The sequence below is a fragment of the Populus euphratica genome, unplaced genomic scaffold, assembly GCF_000495115.2.
Source record: "Populus euphratica unplaced genomic scaffold, PopEup_1.0 scaffold329.1, whole genome shotgun sequence".
Lineage (NCBI taxonomy): Eukaryota > Viridiplantae > Streptophyta > Magnoliopsida > Malpighiales > Salicaceae > Populus > Populus euphratica.
In genome coordinates, this window is record NW_011500009.1 from 69,405 (window position 1) to 86,876 (window position 17,472).

At 33.5% G+C, this 17,472-nt stretch overlaps 2 protein-coding genes and 1 long non-coding RNA gene across 5 annotated transcripts; 1 reads left to right on the plus strand and 2 right to left on the minus strand.

Annotated features, from left to right (window-relative positions):
* Positions 1 to 1,508: 1,508 nt before the first annotated feature.
* LOC105141321 (dehydration-responsive element-binding protein 2B) lies at positions 1,509 to 3,830 on the plus strand. Of its 2 annotated transcripts, none has more exons than XM_011048506.1 (2): positions 1,509 to 1,842; positions 2,027 to 3,830. In XM_011048506.1, exon 2 carries the CDS (start codon positions 2,060 to 2,062, stop codon positions 3,431 to 3,433), a length of 1,374 nt encoding a protein of 457 aa, XP_011046808.1. In that variant the 5' UTR covers positions 1,509 to 1,842; positions 2,027 to 2,059; the 3' UTR covers positions 3,434 to 3,830. The 2 variants fall into 2 exon arrangements, with proteins under 2 accessions (XP_011046808.1, XP_011046807.1); XM_011048505.1 differs by having other exon boundaries at positions 1,510 to 1,872.
* Positions 3,729 to 11,767, minus strand: LOC105141320 (MATE efflux family protein). Its single transcript, XM_011048504.1, has 13 exons — positions 11,319 to 11,767; positions 11,091 to 11,212; positions 10,863 to 11,000; positions 10,642 to 10,784; positions 9,652 to 9,787; positions 9,058 to 9,154; positions 8,828 to 8,928; positions 7,162 to 7,325; positions 5,898 to 5,969; positions 5,665 to 5,781; positions 5,070 to 5,165; positions 4,869 to 4,990; positions 3,729 to 4,206 (listed from the first exon to the last, which is right to left on the minus strand). Exons 1-13 carry the CDS (start codon positions 11,747 to 11,749, stop codon positions 4,131 to 4,133), a joined length of 1,815 nt encoding a protein of 604 aa, XP_011046806.1. The 5' UTR covers positions 11,750 to 11,767; the 3' UTR covers positions 3,729 to 4,130.
* Positions 11,768 to 13,331: 1,564 nt separating this feature from the next.
* On the minus strand, positions 13,332 to 15,818 carry LOC105141322 (uncharacterized). 2 transcript variants are annotated; one of them, XR_845348.1, is made up of 3 exons: positions 15,560 to 15,818; positions 14,627 to 14,854; positions 13,332 to 13,969 (listed from the first exon to the last, which is right to left on the minus strand). It is a non-coding gene; the product is annotated as an uncharacterized LOC105141322 (long non-coding RNA). The 2 variants fall into 2 exon arrangements; XR_845347.1 differs by lacking the exon at positions 15,560 to 15,818 and having other exon boundaries at positions 14,627 to 15,338.
* Positions 15,819 to 17,472: the final 1,654 nt, after the last annotated feature.

Genomic DNA, 17,472 nt, shown 5'->3' on the forward strand with positions numbered 1-17,472 from the left:
TCTTAGCTTTTAAAAAAGATTTAGAAAAAAAATAATTTAATTGATAATAGAATGCATGCAAATATACTAGTATTTACATAAAGGATAATAAAATTAGTTATGTTTACCATATGTACCATGTCTTGGATATACATGTAAAAATATGTATTTAATTTGAGTTAATCATAATCTTAAAAATTATTTCAGTATTATTTACACTTGATTTTATGATTATTTATCTTTTTATCATATAGTTAAATAAAAATAGTTTAAAAATAAATTATTAATTTCAATGTAGTCCATTACCTAATTTGTGGTTTGACGTGTTATCTAATTCACGAGTTTAATAGGTTTATCTATCAAACCTAATATTTTTTTTAATTTCTGATCCTTTAATATTTTTATTATTTTTGTTTCATTTTTATTTAATATTAGATTGGTTAAAAAATAGAATTCATGGTTTATTTTTTTATATTTTTTATAGGGTTATCATAATCTTAAATAAAAAAAAATTAGAGTTAATACTCGATTTTGAAAGCATCTAATATTATCATAAAATTAAATAAAAATAATTTATAAAAATGACAAAGTTATTAAATTTATTGAAGTTCATAACTCAGGTTGAAAGTTAATTAAAGTCAATTCAATCTTGTATTGTCTCGATATAAAAACAAATTGTTATTTTAAAGTTTTTTTAAAACATTATATTATGTTTTTACGAGTCATATAAATTGTTTTTAAATTTATTAAATTGAATAATTTAATTTAAATCAATTTCCACACAATTTAATTAGAAACTCAAGGCAAGGAGTCAAATTAATAGATTTTAAAATCAAACTGATTGATTAGATTTAATAATTTTGTTAAAAAAATCTTCATACTCTTAGCTTTTTAAAAAGATTTAGAAAAAAATAATAATTTGATTAATAATAGAATGCATGCAAATATACTAGTATTTACATAAAGGGTAATAAAATTAGTTATGTTTACCATATGTACCATGTCTTGGATATACATGTAAAAATAAATATGTATTTAATTTGAGTTGATATTTATTACATTCAAATTAAATATATAATGGAGATTCTTATTTTATTACATGTTAGATATTATAGTGCATGTATTTTTTAAAAGTGATTTTTAATTTAAAATAATTTAAAATGATATTTTTTGATATTTTTTATTACATCAAAAATATTTTAAAAGAATATTAATTTAATTTTTTTAAATTAAAAAGATGCTGTAATGTAACATAAAAAACAACGCGTAAAAAAGAAAGAAAGTAGAAGGTACAGATATCCTTGGCCTCTGTCAAGACAAAGAAAAGTAGAAACATTTTACCCTTCCTCTCCTTTGCCTTTTGTTTTTATCCTCTTCTTTCCCTATTTGATGCTCTAATAAATAGCCGCAATTCGGCCCGAGTTGATATTTTCTTGGATAGACCAAGTAGAAGAAAATATCAGACGCGATGTCTTGATCTCCAAGAAAATGACATGAAGCAAGTAATGGGGTATTGCCACGTGTATTATGCAGTGGCCAAATGTAAGCCACGACAAAGTCTTACAGGGCCACGTCAACAAAGCATCGTCTATCTTGGGACTATAAAAGCAGAAGTGCAAGCATATCCATCCCCTCCTAAAGTCCTGAAATCTGAAAGAGTAATAGTAGACAATCGTTGCTTCGCATCGAAGGTAAGTCCTCCCAGCAAAGTTTCTGGAATAGAAAAAACCACCACGATCATAGAGAGCGACAAAGCCCCACAAGAACACGAGCACCAACTTATATTCCTAAAACCCTAGATAAACCTCACAAAAATAAAAGGAAGAAGGACACTTGAAGGAGTTAGAAGAAAGAAAAGGGAAGGTAAGGAGGGTATCAATCAAGTTACTTTTGGTGAGTTCTCTGTTTTTAGGCTTCAGACAAGTTGGGTTATTTTTATTACCGGTTACTAACTTGTTTTTATCGTAAGCAAAGACCGGATTCTCTTGAGGTTCTTACGAGAAACACTGGGATTGTTCTCATAAACCTTTTCATTTTGTGGTTTTAGAACAAGCTTGAACGTCTTTAATTAAGTATTGACATGGAAGATTCGTTGAGACAGAGTTCTTCGCTTGGGTTTAGCAGCAAGAACAAGAAGAAGTGGCAGAGAAGGCGGAATGGTTGTGAATCAATAGAAGATACACTTGCAAAGTGGAAGAAAAACAACAAACTTCAGATAACCAAGGTTCCAGGCAAAGGGTCGAAGAAAGGTTGCATGAAAGGAAAAGGTGGCCCAGAGAATAATAGCTGTAAATATAGAGGTGTTAGGCAGAGAACTTGGGGCAAGTGGGTTGCTGAAATTAGAGAGCCTGTCAAAAAAGGCAGCGTAACGAACAAACGAAGAATTAGACTCTGGCTGGGTACATTTTCTACTGCTATTGAAGCTGCTCGTGCTTATGATTATGCTGCAAGAGCCATGTATGGTCCTAATGCCATACTCAATTTCCCAGACTACTCTCATGAACCAGGGGGTCAGTTGGATAGCTTATCGTCTTCGATGACAGCAACTGAGTCTAAAACAACATTGGATAACTATGAGGATAACAAGGTTGAGAGATTGAAGATGGGTTATTGTGGGTCAAGAGAAGTAAATAAACAATCATGCTCTTCTGGGATTTATGCTGTCAATGAATCGGAGGAGGAAGTTGAGAAATTTCAGGTGGCAGAGAGCAGTGGAAGGGAGTTGAAAGCTGAGGTATGGGATTTAACAAATGAATGGATGCCTTCTCATCATGTTGAAGCTGAAGCACCCGTATTGAGGGGAGAAATGGATGGAGAACTTGCAGAAATTGTGGAATCTTGGGGCTGTTATGGTATTGACGACAAATATGATTTCTTGCAGAATGAGACTGAAAATGTAGAATACAAGTTAAAGAATGAGATTGCGGAATCCAGATTGGACAACAGGCTCCGTGAATGCTTGTATTCCGACCATGATATGAGAACTGATCGTAAATCTTTCTATGATGCTCAGATGCCATTAACGGCGGGAGAAGAGTTTTCAGGCTTGACAGTTGGTAACTCTAACCACTTTGAGGCCAGGCATGATGACATAGACCCGGGTTTATACAATCCAGAAATTGATATCAAGCCCTTTGTCCAAGGTATTCCTGACAGTTCTCCTTTAAAGGGAGAGAGGGATTATGGGTATGTTCACGGCGAGGTACAAGCTGCAAGCCAGTTACAGAGTGGAAGGCCACCTGAACTCTCCTGCCAGTTACAGAGTGGACGGCCACCTGAACTCTCCTGCCAGTTGCAGAGCCCAGGAACCAATCTACCAGGGAGCTTGAGCTTAATTCAGGAGGCAGATTTAGGTGGGGGCTGTAATTTTGATCTGTCGAAGCAGGACATCAACTGGGGCTTAGTTGGAGATCCGGAATTGCTTGATCCCTGGTTCCCTGAATTACAATACTAGTAATATTCGAGTATCAATAAAACAAGTTGCTTTGGTATCTAGCAGCGAGTACCATCGATGGTGCTAAAGCTAGCTGTAATTTTTGAACCTTAGCCTGATATATATATATATATATATATATATATATATATCTATTACCTGCGGTGGAAGGATCTGTAGCAATTCGATCTCTTTGAACTCCCAGCAGAGAAACAAATATTTGCTGACTTCGTATGCATGTCATTTCTATAGAAAATGTAGTTCCTTCGAGAGGGGAACAATCTTGTACAGTATGCTGACAATTACTCTTCAGAGATTTACTAAAAGGCGCATTTCTATAGCTCGCAAAATCTTGGCAAGTTTCTGTCTAAGTTTGTCCTTCAATTACAATTATTTATTTATTTATTTATATAAAGAGAAAAAAATCGGCCTTTCAGCTCCTAACTAGAATTCTCCATATACAATAATTTGTTCTAGCTCACTATTTCTAAAATCAGCCACTGTCGTAACTCCTGAGTTCAGTAATAATCAACCCTTTAACAGCCACCTCCATCAAGAAAGATGCAGTCTATTTCAAGTTCCGTGAAGACAGCATGATCTAGGGCGCACCGATGCGTGTTGCTCGATGGTTTTCAATATCTCGTCTTGAGTACTCCTAGCGCCATGTTGTAGGACCCTGTCCTCGTATGGCATTACAAGCCTACACTGTTGAGCCATCTCACTCGCTTTCCTGCTGCGAATTTGCCTGGGAAATCGCCCAGACCATTTCCCACGGTCCCCTTTTTGTGCCCAGCCTAAAAGAGATAGATTTTAGGAAGACCTGGTGCAAGGTGGCAGGAAAAAGCAATTCGATATATACAGACAAGTGCACAAAGGTATTTCGTAGACCTTAGCCTATATCCCAAGCCCAAAAGAATGTTTAGAAGTATCATATGTTGTAGACCACGACCACAATTCAAAAGTAAAACACGCTGGAATAGCAAACAAGGCCATCAATCAGCTCTTCGACTCCTGTCAGTCTCACCTGATCTCCTGAGAGCATCTCTCTCTCTCTCTCTCTTCATTACGTCATGATTTCGACCCATGAATAGAGCATAAACATTTTGATAGTAGAGATGCAATTCAGGAGTTCTAACAGGTAGTTAGACTGGAATTGCAGATGCATACTAGTTTGATATGACATGAGGGGGCGGAGCTAGGATATATTGTAACCAGAAAATCTCACATACCCGTTTGACTCATGCTAACCAAATATGGTTTTTCATTACACTAGAAGTAAAAAAAAAATTGTGATGCAATTGACTGACGACCTAACTTCAATAATACAATTTATGGACACCTATATGATTACGTGAAATGGTTGCAGAATGGTTCGAAGAAAAGTTACCTATATGATTAAGTGAAATGATTGCTGAATGGTTTAGAAGAAAAGTTTCTCGAGTATGAGAATTATTACCTCCAAACTCCAGCCACCACACGCAAGGTCATGAAGAGAAATAAACCTGCCCAGACTCCAGTGAGACCAAATACAGGAGCAGCCACAATTACGAAGACAGAAGAAATCAGAGAAACCAGCACCTAAAATCACAAATGTGAAGCTGAGAAGGGAAAGGGAACATCATATAATACACTGATTACAAAAGAAACAAGAACAAACCATAGAGGAGGCAGCAAAGCCAAAGTCTGAAACCCCATAATATAGCCCATCAAGAACAAATGCAAGAGCATTCATTGGCTGAGACCCAGCAACAAACTGCAAAAAAGAAGTGTTTATGTTGAGGCGAAGTGAGGTAATACAATTGGATTGTCCAAGTTTCATAAGTAGGATCCAAACCCTGGCTTCATAGGAATTGAGAAGCTACAAATAGAATCCTTAAATTCAACCATATGTCAAAAGGTTTTTTCAAGATGCCTGACGTGATGCTAGGACAAAACCCCATAGGTTAAGGCATAAAGCTCAACTGCAACCTTGAGGGTTCTAGTGACCAGCACCATAAGGCACAAGTATTTTGAAACTGGACACCTTTCTATTCTTGATTTCTCAGCATTGCAATTGACCAAAAATCAGAACTAAAAATTAGGTAGCTACAAGGCAACAATGACCTATTACTAGCTTCTTTTTTTAAGGATTATCTGTTTGCTTTTATGATTCATTGTCGATTACATTAGTTTTTTTCTATCAATATATTTATTAAGAACATATAAATGACCTCCCACAAGGGAAAAAAAAACAGCAGAAAAGAAATCCTCACCCAAATGCCAGACCAGACAACTCCCAGAACTTCTGGATCTGTACTAAACAAACTGGAAGAAGCTCCAAACCCAAGGGATAATATCACACCCAAAGCAATTCCAGTTACGAAACCAATCTGCTCTTCAATCAAGTGATAGCATGATGGAATTCAATTGGTTAATTTTTCTAAGATCAAAAACTAGGAAGCCAACCAACAGTGAATACAGCAAAATAGCTAGAAGTATCAGCAACCTGCAGAACTCTATAAATCACTATTCGTGCTTGTTCATAATTCCCTTGGGAGTAACAACTGGCCAGAAGAGCCTGTAAGAGAAACAGAACAGCAATGATGGAACTGAAATGATCAGCACTTCTCAGCAACCCTATCTATGACCGAAAGTTTCAGAATCAAAAGATCAAAAATGGAAGCTGCAAAATTTTCCAAATACCTTCTATGTATAGAAGCCTCCCTTCAAAGACTATTAGAAACACGGTTTTAGCAACAACTTCTACCTAATTTAAGATCAACCGATGACTACAGTTGTTCTGTCTTGACCATTGCACTTTGGCTCTAGTTCCAAACTTTTTGTGACAATATTCATTTTGTCTTCTTTATTTAAGCCAACATACCAAGATTACTCAAGCAGTGGAAGCTAGTAACATTTTGTTTCTTCTTTATTTAAGCCAACATAACAAGATTACTCAAGCAGTGGAAGCTAGTAACATTTTGTTTCTTCTTTATTTAAGCCAACATAACAAGATTACTCAAGCAGTGGAAGCTAGTAACATTTTGTTTCTTCTTTATTTAAGCCAACATACCAAGATTACTCAAGCAGTGGAAGCTAGTAACATTTTGTTTCTTCTTTTTTGGAACTTGTCAAAGTAGTAATCAAGACAACAAGCACAGGAGTTGCAAAGATAGGCAGAAGAGTGATGATTACAGAAACAATGATAGCATGCATGTTCCACTTTTCAACTACAGGGAATTCCAGTGTGCCCAATGGAGTCAAATGGTTTCAATGAAGGAGAACAATCACTGGCTTCAAGGATCATCCAACAAGGTTACCACTCAGGATACAGCTCTTCTAAGCAAATGCCATCAAATTAAATCACATATTTATATATTTGAGATGAAAAAAAAAAACATTTCAAACAGAAAGATCAAATTCTCCCCACAGATTTAGCTTCATTTAGCCACAACTTACATATGAAAATCAAAATGTCAGCCTACAAAAATAGCTGTCAGGTCAAACTGTCCAGCATTCCAGTGCAATTTCACATACATCTGTGAAATACTTTACAGCCAAAACTGTAAACTATGTACCTGGCCATTGAGGATTACTGTAGCTTCATATATAGAAAAATGAAGCTACAGCTTATGCATGAACACCAAAATGCCAGACTCAGAACTAATGGTCAAACAGCTCTAGCCTAGTCATACTATTCAGTATTTTAATGCAATTTCACATCAGCACGTGTAAAATACACTTTACAGACTAAACTGCACACTCTTTACCTGGCCAGCGATGGCTAAAGCATCATTAAGCAAAGATACAGCTAACCAGACTTGCATGCAAATTTGATGACCTGCCATTTGTATGGGGCCTTCCCTAGCTGCCATGGATGTTGCTAATGTCATTGTTAACAGCACTGCAATGGTCCTGCCAATAAGAAGACCACCTGCAAGTTTCATAAAACTAGTCACATGGTTAATTAAAAAACTTCAGTAGTTGCAGCCTTCTATGATTGACAGAGCATTATAATTTGTCTACTACTTTTTGCGTCCTTTGTTCTATTGGACTGAATTCATCAGTCATAAAGGATATCACTTTGGTTAAGATGCTTGAAAGTGAAACATAAAATTTCAACTGAGCTCAGGAAATTAGCTAGCCGACAGCCAAGGTGAAGGGATCCCACTGAACATTGCATTCACATGCAATGCTGGAAGGAAGCATAAATAGTAATCACAGGTGTTGAAAGTACATGATAAGAAATTCTTTTCTTAGAGACATTAGTCATGCCCCCCTGGCCTCCCCCATTCATCTGGCAAACAATCTTCTCAACAGGATTCAACAGGATATGTGTAACAAATTCGTTGCCAGCTAACCCAGAAATATTCTAATCAATTACTGATGACACATCTACAACATGCCCATAACAGGCTTCAAAACTTGTTACGTGTGAACCGTGTAACAAGCAGAAAAATAAATGAGTTGTTCTCTCAATCATGATACTTGTAGTGGGTGTTATAGTTCACAGTGGACCTTGATCTTTTAACTGAACAGAAATGAAATCCACATAAAAAGTGTTCAATATGAAATACTTATGTGCATGTTGTCATCCTTGGGTAACTAAGGTAGCCAAGAGTGGGTTTAGTATGCCCCACCAAAAAGGCTCCAAAAGAGAGAGAAAGATGCATGCCGCACTCATGAGGGACTGCCAATCATATACTAGAGGAAGGTGGGATCATCACGTGCATTTAAAATCTAAAATCAAGCATCCTATCTCCATGATGGAAATTTCTTGAGACAACACTACATTGGAAAATTCAGAAAAGCTAATGAAATATGATCAGGATCAACCTTGTCTCATACGTCGTTTTCCATTATATTGATGATGAAAAGAAATAACATTACATAGATATGGTTACAATGAACTAGAACCATAAGAATGATAATTTAAAGTTTCTATAATCACAAGACTCAAGCAAGTTAATGGTCAAAATGAACTAGGACCATAAGAAGAATGATTTGAAATGAACTAGGACCATAAGAAGGATAATTTGAAGCTTCTACGGTCACAAGATTCAAGAATGTGCTTTAGTAGTGTCCAGGACCTTTACCACTACACCAGACAAGGTCATCATGCTGCCTTAACTATTTACTAAAAAGTGAAAGTATGTTTCCAGTAGTGGGTTAAGATGTAAATTCAAAGGAGATGCTAGTAGTTTTTATAATGAACAACAATTTGTCCTTCCAAATTTTATGAAATTATAAAAGGTGCATCTACTACCCTCTATGCTGATTGGCCATCGCCCATCAGTCGCCCACTCTGCATGTTATGCTGAAAAGTTTTTCATGCAACTAAATCACCAGCCATTTGAGTTTACTCTATGATAGAATTTTCTTAATGACATCAAATTAAAATGAAAATAGATGTAACGAAGCTGGTAAGAAACATACCAGAATTCAGATAGCGGACAATTTCTGTTGCATCAATGTTTGGAGAGATTAGCTGCACCTTGTCATTCAACTCCCAGAGAAGGATGAAAGCGATGAGATATCTGTAGAAAAAGGGACAAAGGTACATTTAAAGGAGAGAATAGTGAATCGGTTCCATTTAAAAAAAAAACACAATAATATCATGTGCAAAGGACACTGATATTATATAGTTTACCACATTATTAACATACTCAGAAATCACTGTAGCAACTGCAGCACCACCAACACCGAAACCAAATACAACAATGAATATTGCGTCCAATATTGCATTCAGTAAGTTGCCGACACCTGATAGTCAAAATACAAATTTATCACAAGTGTGGTTTACAACAAAATCAAGCAATTAGAAGTAGCCTGAAATGGTAGACATATTTTCAGAGCATATGAGACCATGTTGCTGATATTGGTGCTGAATATGAGGCCATCTTTTGCTTAAATCATCAACCAAACATATGTACATGCATAAATGTTTATTGCAAATACATTTTACTGACTTGTTGCAATTTCCTTGATAACTAATAAAGGTGTATCAACTACTATATTCGACTATTGACTTAAAACATCCTCTTCACCTGGTGCACTTAATAAAGGAAAATCCATCTATATACTTTCTGTCCCTGTGAACTCTAATGGATTGCTAAAGGGGGGGGTTGGGGGGGTGGGAAGCAAAGTGAAAACCATTCATGGATTAAAAAAGGTGTCTAAAAGGAATAGACTTACAGATATATTTTATACATGTACAGAAAACAAGGAAAGGAAGAGGAAAACAGTGCTGCAATACTTGCCAATGGCATATAAGGGTGTCTTTGTATCCATAAATCCTCGAAATGTGCCTTGTGCTGCAAGTGAAATTACAATGGGTGGAGCACCAAAGGCCCTCAAGGTAAGAAACTGCTCAGCTGGCACTCGCATTGGTGAATCCTGTGACATGATAAAAATCTCAAAAGACTTTTTGAACCATAACCCTGTATCAATATTATAATATTTAAAATTCATTTTACAGTAATGTACCCTCAAATTTACAGTATATCCAAGTAACTTGACAGATTACTTGATGAAGATCATCAGTACAAGCTTGCCATATTAACATTCTAACAGGCAATCATTAAGAGCCAAAATGCAAGATAGAAGCCAATATCACAGGATTGGATTCCTCTTAAATTAGGGGCAACATGATACATCATGTTAGGTGAATCTGAACCATTGATTTGAATTTCAATAGTTTAGATTTCCTTACAGAAAAAAAATTTAACTACCAATTTTTTTTAAAAAAAATCCCAACCGCCCACTAGTTGGATGATATGAAATCCTAGCCATCGAAATTCAAAACAATGATCTGGATATTCCTAACATGTAGGTCATGTTACACCTAACTTGAAAGAAGTCCAATCCATTATGTCAAACAAAATTCATATGTAATGTACAATTAGAAGGTCAGCAAATTAACCCAAATTGTCAAAATCTCACAAACAAAAAAATTAGTAAGTATTAGACTCCAGTTTCACCATGGATATAACTATATCAAAGCAATATAATTAAAATGACTTGAATTTCAATTTCTCATGGTGATCATATGCAGCATTGATGTTTAGACGACTTTCTCATCGTGATCATATGCAGCATTGACATTTAGGTGACTGATCACTGACATTACCAATCCCAAAAAAAACATAAATTCTCTATCCAAGAGAGCAACTGATGCAAGAAATCTAAATTAATTTCACAAGTAAAAATGTTAAAAGAAAATAAAAAATTCATAACTAAATTTGACGTACAACAGGTATACCCATGATATTCATCAAGAATCCCGAGCCAACTGAGAGAGCCACCGTTTCTGCAACACCAACAGCAGCAGCAAGCACTAAAGAAGTCGAAACTGAAGGAAGAACTTGCTTCCCTTCCTGATCCTTCACCGAGTCTAAACATCAAAAAATAAAAATAAAAAATTTTCTTGGATAAAATAAATAAGTAAATAAATAAAAGCTAATTAAATTACTATCGTTACTTTTGCTAATCAATGCTTGCTCTTCAGCGACAAAGGAAGTAGTAATATTAAGCAAAGGAACATTAAACAACTTGGAAACCAAATTAAATATTGAAATTGACACTCCAACCGCCGCCAATTCAACCGATCCTGCAATTATTTAACAAATCTAATCAACAAAAATAAATTCTTAATTAATTAAAACTAATTAAAAATGAGAAAAAAAATATGTATAAATACCGATATGACCAACATAAGCAGTATCAACAAGTGAGGCAATAGGATCAGCAGCAAGGGCCAAAGCAGCCGGCAATGCAATTGATAAAATCTCCACTCCAACCTCGTCAATTTTAACTCCATCTCTACACAATTATAAGCCAAAAAAAGTAATTAATCGCTTTAAAGATTATAATTAAAACCTAATCAACAAATTTAACCGTTTCTACTTGTTACCAGTAGTTAATGCACCTGAGACGAGTAAACAGATTAGCAACCGAATCGGTTAGAGATGACGTGGAAGTTGAAGGTTTGCTGTCAACGGAAGTCGGTTTTAGTTTCGATTCGTTAGGGGTGTTGTTATCAAGCGACGTCGTTTTCTTCGTCTTCGTCGTGGTGGTGTTGGTGGTTGCGGTGCTGTTTTGAGGAGGTGATGATCTAGGGACGGTGGTTTTTAAAGGAGCGGATATATTTTCGTTTCTTTTTTGAGAAATAAAGGAAGGATTTGTGTGGAAATTGTGTATGCTTAGAAGCTTGAGTGAGAGAGCTACTGTGGCCATTTTGTTTGAATTCTCTCTCTCTCTCTCTCTCTCTGTGCGTGTGTTTTGAATTTTGGCTGGAAAGGAAAGTGAAAATCTAGAAGAAGAGAGGCTGGAAGCCAGAAGTTTGTTTATGGCTTCCATTAACAGATAGATTGCGCGCCTCTTGAAAAAGAAAAAAAAATATCTTCGTTTAGTGAATTACATGGGCCTAATAGGCTCTTCAGTGTATTACATGGGCCGAATAATTCGGGTCTTCAAAATTGAGCGGCCCAATATAGAATTTCTAGACTCCATAATCTCGTTTGGGCCTCCTAGTTCAAATTGCTACTACGCAATATAAGCGGGAGTTTTTACTTTTGATCGATGATAAAATTATCCTTAAGTTATATTATATGTAAATCGAGACTTATTTTTTTAATGATATAAAAAATATGATATTTTTAATGAATAAATGCACTAGTTTTAGAAATTCTAAACATAATTATTAAATTTAGTTCAGTTTTCTGAATTAATTCAAAACTAAATTTATATTAAAATTTTAGTTAAACTAAATCAGGTATTAACATGATAAAATTTAATTGAATTAATTAATTAAATCTAGTTTAATTGGTTAGATTTAGATGAGCAACGATTTAAATGAACAACAATATTTTTATAAAAAATAATGAAATAATATTATGTAAATAAAAATAATTAATTCGGGTTGTTTGGAAAATTCATGGGTTGATTTGTTACCCAATCTCTTTTTAAGTCGGTAACTATATTTCAAAGTTAAAAGCTAATTGGAGAAAATAAATATTTTTAACCACCAAAAGATTACCTAACAATTTTTCTATTACACTAAATAGTAGGAATGTCTGATAATCGCTTTATCTATGAGAATAGTGAGATATTTATTCATTCATTCATTTATCTAAACGTAGTGTAACAATAAGGTTACTTTTGTCAATTAAATCATGAAAAATAATTGTCATTTATGATAAGTAGGCTGATGGTACGTGGATTAAACATAACGATTTAGGTAATGTGTACAATATTAGCTGTAAAACAAATTCCTTAGTATTTGTTTGTTTTATTTACTATTCAGATTCCATTTATTTCTATGTTGTAGTATAGTGTGATATGTGTTTTATCTTAATCAAAAATTTAAAAATATTTAGTTAACTAACATGTATTAAAAAAATAAAATTTATATATTTTTAACTTATTTTTTTTAATTAATTAATTATTTTGTTATTATTATTATTATTATTATTATTGTGGTTGCTTTTTTGAACTTGTTTTATTAAGCTGTGACACATAATATGGTGCTATCAAAAAAGGCTTATGAGATGTCTTATTGGGTTTGAGCGTATTACAGCTTCAGCAGTTTGGACATTAGCTTTTAGGCTCATCCTATGGGCTCCAGATCTATCAAATCTTGACACCTTTCTCTTTGTATTGGAGCTTTATTCCTTACTATATTAGCTGTAAAAAACAACCCCACATGAAATAAGGTCTAGCCATGGATAAAGAGGATAGACTTTTAAAAAATAATAATAATAAGAAAATTAAAATAATTTTAATTTAATTTAAAAAATTAAAGATAGATTTTGAAAGCAAATCAATTTAGTTTTTAAACAGTCAATTATATTTCTCTTTTTTATTTATTTTCTTAAACGGACATAATTCAAATTATAAATATATAATCAACTTATTAAATCAATATAATTCAAGTTATGAATCAACTCATCGGTGCGGCGGGTTTTATAGCTATACATTGTATACAAAGTAAACACCTGCTCGAATCAAAAGGAGAATTCTATCATTGTGAATATCCAAACATTACATGACAACCTTATAAAAAAAAAAAAACAAAAAAAGAAGGGAAAACCTCTCTGATTACATATGCAAAAAGGCATTCCAGATACGAAAAGAAGGGGTTAAAATTTGTCCTCGTACAAGTGTAGAAAAGGTAAAGGACTGGTGAAATGTCGGTAACCCTCCTCCATGAATTCCGGCCACTACAAATGATGTCGTCTCCTCTCTTGTCTTTGCTGGCTTATCTCCATTAAGCTTCGCGAACTTCTTGTGGCCATTGACACGCAAGTCACAATCCCAATGTGGTGGCAACCTGCGATTATTCACAAGATGAAGATAAGTTCAACCAAGTACAAACGTTAGAATTGATGAATACCTAATACTTGTTCTTAGATAACTAGAACAAGAAATGCTCCTAGCACACATTGCCTGGGTTTGAGCAAAATTATGTGGTAGATTCGCATGGAACCACTGATATAGCTACAAAACTAGTCCTCAACCTGCTCATCACCTAACTTAAGCATGTCTTTCCAAATGTCTAAGATATCATTTCCTTTATATCTGCAAGGAAAGTTCCTCAAATTGTTAACTTCTGGATGTCTTATTAATACAGAAATTCCATCCAGAAATTAACACGAACAATAATCATAAAGGATAAAAGATTGAATAAGTTAATTCAAGTTAATCTAAATTTTATGTAAAAAAATAAAAACTTATAATAAAGTTGTTTTTTTCATTGACACGATGTTAAAATCATTTATCTTTCAAGTAAAATTATTTATCTTTCGAGTCAGTGAGTTGTCTAATTAACTTATCAAACCTATTTTTATTAGAGCTACATGTATCTTATTTAAATAAATCTAAAATGTTAATTAATTAAAAAAAATCCAAATTCACATTCAAACTTTTAACTTTCATGATATTTCAATAATTATGAGGGCATGAAAAAAAATCCAAATTCACATTCAAACTTTCAATAATTATGAGGGCATGATATATTCAGACTTGCAAAAAAATCTAGACTGCTTTAGGAGAAATCCAAGTCATTGGCCTTGATATGTTTTTTTCCCGGACGAGATAACGAAATTCAAGAATGGTCTCAAGATTATGAATAATGTATATAAAAATATGAATCAAATACGAGATGTTGAAGCTTCTCCATGGTCGGAAATTTTAATTTTGATGGCCAGTGAAAAGGGATTTTAGTAAAGGCAATACCTTTGTCTGTTAACCAAATTAAGGAACACAAGAAGCTGCATCAAACCTGGGACCTCCTCATACTATGCTGAGATATATGGCAACATATACTGGATAATTATTTCACTGTAAATTCCATGAACACGTTAAAATCTGAAAAGATTCTGCTGTGATCTAGAAAACAAATCTAAAATGGCCACTTGAGATATTTTAGTGGAAACAATGGAGGAAGCGTGGAAACACAGCAACCTGAAAAGAGGGTAAAATATCAGAGTTAAAGCTGGAAATGAGTGCAGATATTAATTGCACAAACCCTCGCCTTAAAGTTTTAGATAACTGGTGTAATGTAAGGTAGAAAACGCTAAAAGACTAGCTAGGAACCGTGACTTGAACGAAGATGGGAAGAAGACAAAGTCGCTAAGTTCATCATCCCAAGTCCCAAAATTGACAAATGGATAACCTAGCCCTGCATTATTTTGTTTTTGTATTATAATTATTATTGTAAACTGATTATTTTAGAGGTTTTTTTTTGTAGGTATTATAATCATCACCATCACAATCACTTTCATCATTTATATGTAAAGCAGAAGTTTAGCTCCCTCCATAACCATGATCAGAGTGCCAAGAGGGAACCAAAACAGTGTAATAGAGCTGCATAAGCAGAGGTATAATGAGTAGATAAATGTAAAACATTATCAACATATGTGCAAAAATAGTGAGTATGCATCAACCATTTTACCTTCATCAATGGCGTATTTCTGAACGAAGGTACGCTATGATGGTTTCCAGGCATGAGCACATAGCTCATAATGGCCCTTTGAACAGAAACAATATATATATATATATATATATATATATGAGCATAGGAATTTTCCCTCGCTAATTAACCACGGAAACTACAAAAAGAAACATCAACAAGAAATATATAAACATCAAAGCACTAATGAATCATACCGCACACAAATCACCTTCTCAAAGAGAAGGAATGGCACTTTAATCCTGAAGCAACAAGGAGGAGCCAGGAGCTGATCGTAGCAAGAAGAACCAGTAAAACTCAGGATGGATAGCGCCACTGATAGTCAAAAACCAAATAACAAGAGCCCATGGTTATCCTTAGGGCGCTATCCCTCCTGAGCTTAACAGATTCTTCCATACTTCTATATATCAAGCCTTTCAGCTAGTTAGCTTCAAAGGGACCAAAACCAAGGCCGAGGTTAGTAATGGTGGGGATGGTTTGAAGAAGGGGAAGGTATATTTATAGCTGAAACTGATAAGAGAACGTGGGGGTGTGAAGACAAATGTCATTTCTGGAGCCCCATAAGAACTTGACTAAACACCCTTATTGACAAATAACAGTGTTTTCTGGTTTAGGGGATGTTTGTTTTGTATATAATATTTTTATAAGAAAATGTTTTATAGATTTTTTTTATGTTTGTTTCTCTTAAAATATTTCAAAGAAAAACTAATTAATAAAAAATATTTTATTTATAATTTTAAAATTTAGTTTATTTGTTGAATAAATAATTTTAGCTCATAAAATTTTATAAAATATTTTATGAATAATAATCTTTTTCTAATATCATTTAACTATTTTAACTATTATTTTTTTTATCACCATCACAAAAATTTCATTTATTGAAAAATAATTTTAACTTATAAAATTTTATAAATAATAATCTCTTTAAAATATATTTAACTATTTCAATAAATTATTTTTTTTATCACCACAGCTATTTCATTACCTTCTTGACCCATCATCATCTCACAGTCGGTAATACTATAATCACCACGATCTCTCAGTACCTAATTCCTCCTCTATTATCATCATTAAAAAATTATTGTATCAAAAAAAATTTCAAGCCAAATATTTTATTATGCAAAACAAATCAATGCTTAGTTTTCAATGGTTTTTTTTGGTTGAGGGTCAAAGCGTATTTAATGTCTCTGCCGACTACGGTTGGAATATAACGATATACGGGGAGGTTTATACGGTATACGTACATTCTTTCTTTCTTGGGTGAAATATTGTACTCCCACAATTTCTTTGCTTCATGATTACTTACTTATCCTTTCTGGTTAATCTTCTAATTAATGATTACCGTCGTCGTTTTTTCAACAAGGAAGACTGTGGTGTAGAAGTTTATATCTTGTTTAATTATGAAATACCGCGTATTTACCATGTTGCTGGCCCATTTTCTCACTTTCTTTCTGCTAACGCAATTTTTAGTTCTTATCTTGTGGGTGTTTTTAAATATAATAGTGATTGTATTTTAAAGTATTGTTTATTTAAAGATATATTAAAAAATAGTTTTTTTAAATCATGATTTGAATTGTGTTTTAGCACAATTATGTAATATTTAATTATTATCTTGAGATGAAATAAATAAATAAGTTTTTTATCATTTCTGTTTTAAAATTACATTTAAAATAAAATATTTCAAATATAGGTTTATTCTTTTCTTTTTTGTATATATACATTTTATTCAGAAACACTAATAATCTTACCATACACATTCATTAATTACACATGCATGCGTGTTCGGTGGAAATAGGTAAGTTTGAAAGAATTTAGCTATGCAATTCAATGCATGTTTTTTAAACGTATGGTAGTAAAAAGTAGGGAACGAACCTACAAATTTTGAAATTTATTTTAAAGATCAAAGTTGATTTTTGATGGTGCTAAATAGTTTCTCAATAACTATCTCGATTTCTGTTCTTGTTAAATGTGTATTATTTTCAAATAAATTATATCAATCTAACCGTGTTTTTAAATATTTTTAATTTTTTATAATTTCAAATTATTATTTGTAAATTTTTTTATTGTTTTAATATGTTGGTATGGATTTTTTTTAAAATAAATATAATCT

Excerpts from the sequence above, each read along its gene's own strand:
- LOC105141320 (XM_011048504.1), bottom strand. The coding sequence starts at position 11,749 with ATGGAAGCCATAAACAAACTTCTGGCTTCCAGCCTCTCTTCTTCTAGA. Across the intron at positions 5,166-5,664 it reads TTGTCTGGTCTGGCATTTGG|TTTGTTGCTGGGTCTCAGCC; the intron begins GTGAGGATTTCT and ends TCTTTTTTGCAG. Across the intron at positions 4,991-5,069 it reads GCTTTGCTGCCTCCTCTATG|GTGCTGGTTTCTCTGATTTC; the intron begins GTTTGTTCTTGT and ends TTGTGATTTTAG.
- LOC105141321 (XM_011048506.1), top strand. The coding sequence starts at position 2,060 with ATGGAAGATTCGTTGAGACAGAGTTCTTCGCTTGGGTTTAGCAGCAAG.